The 6,091-nt window shown below is 35.8% G+C and overlaps 1 protein-coding gene across 1 annotated transcript; it reads left to right on the top strand.

Moving 5' to 3' along the window:
- The first annotated feature begins 538 nt into the window (after nucleotides 1–538).
- Nucleotides 539–4,891, top strand: LOC149249282 (uncharacterized). The gene is made up of 4 exons (XM_089456210.1): nucleotides 539–1,991; nucleotides 3,494–3,629; nucleotides 3,738–3,945; nucleotides 4,306–4,891. Exons 1-4 carry the CDS (start codon nucleotides 1,169–1,171, stop codon nucleotides 4,585–4,587), a joined length of 1,449 nt encoding a protein of 482 aa, XP_089312336.1. The 5' UTR covers nucleotides 539–1,168; the 3' UTR covers nucleotides 4,588–4,891.
- The last annotated feature ends 1,200 nt before the right edge of the window (nucleotides 4,892–6,091 follow it).

The following is a 6,091-nucleotide window of genomic DNA, read 5'->3' as shown; positions in this document are numbered from 1 at the left end:
ATTTTAAAATTCATTTTATTATGTTTTTGAGTCTATGATTCAGTCAATCTAATTTTCATAACACTTTGATAATTCTTTATATAATAAAAAAAATTATTAATTTACTATATTTTAAATTTAAAGTTCAATTCTAAAGTTCAATTCTAGCTCTAGTAAGTTATATAAAATAATTTAATATATAAAAAATAAAAAAATTTACTAACATAGAATTTAGTTTTAATTTTAATATTAAATTATATATAAAAAATCAAATTTATATCTAAAAATTTAAATTTATTTTAATAATTATTTTTAATATAAATATCATGATAAAATATATTTTTATAACTAAATTTAATATCAAATATAAATTAATTTTTTTTATTAAACTGGTTCGAAATGCGTAGAAATTAAAAATCGTTATGTGATTTGGTACGCAGAATTGTTGATATAATTGTTAAACATTGTTACCTACAAAACGTGTTGCTAATTTGAATCCAAATTTAAATAAAAATGATTAGTGAAAAAACACAAAAATTCAGACTGAAAGGTTGGCAATCCAACGCTCGTGCTGTGCATGAGATGTAGCCGTGAACTGAATTTTTTAATCACAGTTTTACGCATTAAAATTCAAACAGGACAGCACTTATGAGCTTCTGCCATTGCTGTTATTAAACAAATGCAGGCCGTGTTGGAATTTGTTAACAGCCGTCGTTTCCACCCTGTATGAATGAATTAATGGATTGATGCAGAGAACGACGCATCGGTATTTTAAAAACAATGAACGAATTAGCCGATTAATGCAAAGAACAACTCATGGATTTTTTTCCAAATAAAAAAGATTTGACAGAGTTGAGACTGGCGATGTGTCAGGGTTGGTTTACTTCAAGAATTAAATTTGTATTCAGACGAAGATTCCTCTACACAGTGACCAAAACAATTTGGAAATTAGTCAAAATCGGCTGGAACGATCTATTCTATTCAATTTCAGATCAAACTCCCATTACAATATTCTATTCAATTTCAGATCAAGAGCCCATTACAATAGTCTATTTATTGGCAGCAGGATACTTGGCTTTCATAGTTTTTTCAGGAAGGAGATTGTTCAGAGCCATTTTGTGAATTGGTTTCAAAGTTATTGTAAGTTACAGGCATTTTGTGAATTGTATTTCAGAGTTCTTGGGTGGTTATGGCTCCAAAGCAACAAGAATCATCAGAGCTTGTAGTGATGTCCAGACCAATGGGTCAATCTGAAGAGAACTGGGCGAGGATAACTGACCAGGGAACGGGCATTACTGCTTCAGTGATCGCCATGAGACGAGATGTTGAAGAACAGCATATAACCACGGCTGCTCGTCAGCTTATGGAGCACTATCCCCTCACCAGAGCTCAAATTGTGGAGAATAACAAAGGGAAGCTCTATCTCCAGGTAAACAATGGTCCTGTGAAGCCCATTGTCAGGGAGAAGTCATGGCCCACAGTAGATCCATCAGTGGACCTTCTAGGGGTTTTACAGCTTCCCCGTGATGATGAGAAACAATCGTTGAGCCTTGCATTGCATCAGATTATCCGAAGCGAGCTCAATGATCCATTCCTTAACGAGAACAAGATGGCAGCTCCTCCTCTTGGTGTCCTAGAAGTTCATTTTTACAAGGACTCTTCTTCAGGGTCACTGACGATTGTTGTGATCAGAGTTCACAGTGGTGCTTGTGACAGGCAATCTTGTCTCCTTATAGCGAGGTATTTTGTCAGTGCCCTGAATGCAGTTGTTGAAGGAAGAGAGCCAGAGTTTCCAGATGGGCCTGGAAGGCATGAACTGCTGGCTTCAATGGAGGATTTGATACCCAAAGGCAAAGCAGACAAGGGTTTCTTTACAAAGGGCCTTGATGCTATAGGATATGCTCTGGACTCCAAGAAGTACTCTCTGCTACCATTCAGTGCAGAGTTCACCAAAATGTCCATCAAGGCTGGGTTCATGTCTGACGTTCTTACATACAGACTTGGAAGAGAAGGTAATCCATCTGTAACAATTTTCTTGGCTATTGTGTTAATTGCTCCTGTTGATGTTCTGATTTTGATTGCATTGGTCTCTCTTCTTTTCTTGACGGTGTTCTTGTTTTACAACTGCTCTGAATCTATTTATTCACCCGAATTTGCCCAAGACTTAGCTCTTGGTCCCATCCATTGGCCTGCTTAAGCAATCGAAATGGCCTCTGAATCTAGGTTGGGTTTGAAACACCCCTACCTAACCGTGGAACCAAGATCCCTTTAAGGTTGCATTTGTTTTGACATAAAGAGCAAGTTAGTTTTCAAATTTTCATCCATTTTTCTTATGCAGAGAAATATAAACTTCTTCTGTATCAATTGAGCTTATGGTTTGCCTGGAAGAGAATAGGGCATGGGAGAAGGATTGTTTGACTGAGTCTCCTGTAGTGATTCACATGTTCTTTTGTATGAATTTTATGCAACTTAGAGGTTTTTCTGATATGTTCCTTCCCACACTCCACCTCCAGCAATATAACTAGTATATCACCTTGTTGAATTTTCTTCTTGATCTTGTTATATTAGTAGATCCATTGAAATCATAAACAGATAAACCTTGATGATTGAAAATTTGTGACCAGCCAAATTGAGAACGATGTGGATCTCCCAAACCAAATTGAAAACGATGGTGCTTATATAAGATCTATTCATTAAGTAGTGGAATGCCTCCATCTCCATTTTCAAGATTTGTTTAGGTTTAATTAAGTATGCTTAGCAGGTCTCCTCTCAGATCCTCCCCCTAGACCTCCAAAAAATGAGGTTTATGGGTTTCCTTAAAGTTTCTATATCAAATTAATGTCCAATCAATGAGATCTGGAAAATGTAAATTGACATTGGTGATGGGTAACTTTTTTTTTGTACTGGGGTTTACCACATTCTTAAATAAACTTTCGAGTGTAACTGGTCAGTCATGCCTCTCAATATGATCATATCAGTTCTTGACCATCAACTTGTCCCAAGAAAATATCTCTTCAGATGAAGGTAACAAAGAAAATGCTATATTCAGCAGCAACCCTTTTACCATAAAAGGCCCCTGGTAACTGTGCCTCTCCACATAACATGCTTAACCGTTTAGCAAAAACCACACAAGGACCATCTGTGAGATAGGAGCGATGCAGCCTGTCCTCCACTGCTAAAACTGATCAGAAGAGCTATAAAATTGAATTATAGAAAGTATCCTACCAAAAGTAGATTGTTGCCCTCCATTTGAAAGGAAAGTCAATTTACCCACTTCTATGACAAGTGAGATGGCTTTACAAATTCTTTCCTTTTCAATCCTTGGAACAATGCCTCTATAACAGATCGATAGATTTTATTTCAGTCATTAAATAAACTTTGTTTTCTTTTTTGACTACCATATTAAACAAGTGAAGTCTTTTTTTATCCGGTGTATGAAGTTCTTTTGCACCTTCTATCCTTGAATTCCTCATATGCATGGACTCAACCATCAAGAACTGCCTCTCCATGATAGGAACTGGTGCTTTCTTCTCTGCATGCGAGCGAGAAAATACATCACATGCTGCAGCCCTGGCCTGTGCATACTTACGAACAGCTGCTAACATCAAGGAAATGAAAGAGAAGAAATTGAACCAGTTTTGCTTCACAGGGTAACATCCCAACCATACCATAGTTTTGAGCACCTTGCATCCTGTACATTTTATTGTCATAATGTAAATATCCATTGCCCGGAATAAAACTTTTTGTGTACATGGCAGTGTGCTGGACTGTAGACCTCACTTTGAGCCTCAACTACCAGAAACTGTCCTGGGAAACTACTCAGCAGGGATATTCCAGGGAACTCGAGTGAAGGATGATATATCCTTCTGGGATATGGCGCGCTTAATATCAACAAAAACGCAGAAGGAAATCAGCAAACATAAGCACTTTTCCGAGCTACCAGTCCTAGCCATGCTTGTTGGACAGGTGATAACTAGGCATCCCTTAATTTGAAAGTTGACAGTGTTGTTATTCCAAGAGATTTTCAATATTTTTTTTCATCACTCTTAATAGATCAAGGGCTAAGAGGGACTTTTGCCTTTTATCACCCTTAATAGATTAGGGGCTAACAGGGATTTATGCTTTTTGTCCGTCTTAATAGTAGATTAGGGGCTAACAGGGATTTATGCTTTTTGTCCGTCTTAATAGATCAGGGGTTAAGAGGGATTTATGCTAGTCAATATTTGGGATTTGGGATTGAGTCATACTGGTGAATGAATGTGAATGCAGTTTATGCTTAGTGAATATTTTGGATTGAGTCATACTAGTGAATGAATGTGAATGCAGTTGATCAAGCATCCTAGTCTGGCTCCAAGCTCTTCTAAGAGATCTGGGCTGTTTACAATGTTCTTTGGAGAGCCAGCAGATACACAGTGGAAGAATGCAGAATCTCTGAATGTGGCTGGCAGCTTAGGGCCTCTGGCAAGTATGCATGCAGTGGGTCCTTGCTTCTGTGCATGTGAGTCTATGATTGAAGGGCCAGATGGGCCAGCTATGCATCTCCTTTACATTTGCTACCCCTGTGTACAGCAGAGATCAAATGCACTCCTTTGCCACCTCTATTCTTGAATTGCTGGCCTTGGAATCTTCAAAATCTCGTTGAAATCTCTGTCACTCTGACCAATATCAGAAAAATAATGACATGGGTACCTTGCCAAAAACCCCTCTGTGATCAAGGGGACATGTCTACAGGTTAATGGTTTTGAGTTCCAGTTTGATCGGAATTATCAGTAATGGTTCCATTGGATCATGTTCATGTCAATTCTAAGTATACAGCCCATCTCTTAAGTATGCTGCCCATCTTATGTCGCGTTTCTGCGTCTCCGATCGTTGCTGATCGAGAGTTTATATACAAATAAATGTGTTTTTGGTATATTTGGCCTTTTATTTGTTTTGGCGTGAAGAGTTTAGAACCTCCCCAACATTCCTTACAGCACTATTGAGTTGACAAACACAAACAGCGAAGAGTAAGGAAAAGAAACTCACAATGAAACATCTAAAAGATTTATCCGTTTTATGTGTATTGAATGCCATAAACCATACATAAAAGTCATTTTGATGGTATAATCCAAAAAAAGGCATTTGCATGTAATAATATAAATTAAATCACGGAAGAATGATAGTTTTGGAATATTGAGAAAGCTGTGGCAATAGAGTGGGATAGAAGTTAATTATATTTGGCGAAAAAAATATTTTATATATATATAATGTAAATATTTTATAAATCAAGTTAGAAAGAAAGTTTTTTAATAATGTAAATATTGTTGAATTTAAGTTTTTGTGATTCATATTTAGTTTTTGAGAAGTTTTTTTGGGGAGATTACATTAAAATATTTTTGTCGAGTTTCGAACCAACGAGTGTAGTTCATTGATGGGACAAGTTGAAGAATCAGATCATGGCTGCATCTTAAATAGGGAGAGCAGATCTTCCAATGTAGCCGTTTCCTAGTCAAATTTAGCCGTTGGAAGATGTGCTCTCCCTATTTAACATGGAGCCATGATGTGATTCTTCAACTTATCCTCACAATGAACCACACTCGTTGGTTCAAAATGAGTGGACAAAAGTATTATTACGCAAATATTCATAACTTTTTTTTTAATTGTAAGTAAATTACAAATTCTTTATACATATCGTAAAATACTTTTTTAATAATGTAAATATTTTGTAGATATCTGAATTAATCACATCGTTAGGATTTGGTCGATTTTTCGAATCAACTAATGTGGTTTATCCACCATATTAATTGGTTCGAAACTTCAACCAAATCTTAAACGATGTGATTAATCCTAAAAATTGATATCTATAGTATGGATCACTCCACCACATTAGTTGGTCCAAAACGTGGACCAAATCCTAATGAGGTGATTAATCCTAAAGATTGATATCTACATTATGAATCACAAAAGTCTTAGATCTAATGTAAATATTCACAATTTTTTCACAATTTTTTTTAAATGCAAGTAATTTAATAAATTTAGTTACAACTTTTTATTAAACATAATTTTTTTTTAAAATTAAATCTTGTTTCAATTTATCTAAATATTTATAATTTTTTGTAGATATCCGAATTAA

Source organism: Pinus tabuliformis, chromosome 7 (assembly GCF_031772625.1).
Source record: "Pinus tabuliformis cultivar Carrire ecotype Pingquan chromosome 7, CPIR1, whole genome shotgun sequence".
Taxonomy (NCBI): Eukaryota; Viridiplantae; Streptophyta; class Pinopsida; order Pinales; family Pinaceae; genus Pinus; species Pinus tabuliformis.
Note: the sequence above shows the minus strand (reverse complement) of the source record. Positions and strands in the feature narration are given on the sequence as shown.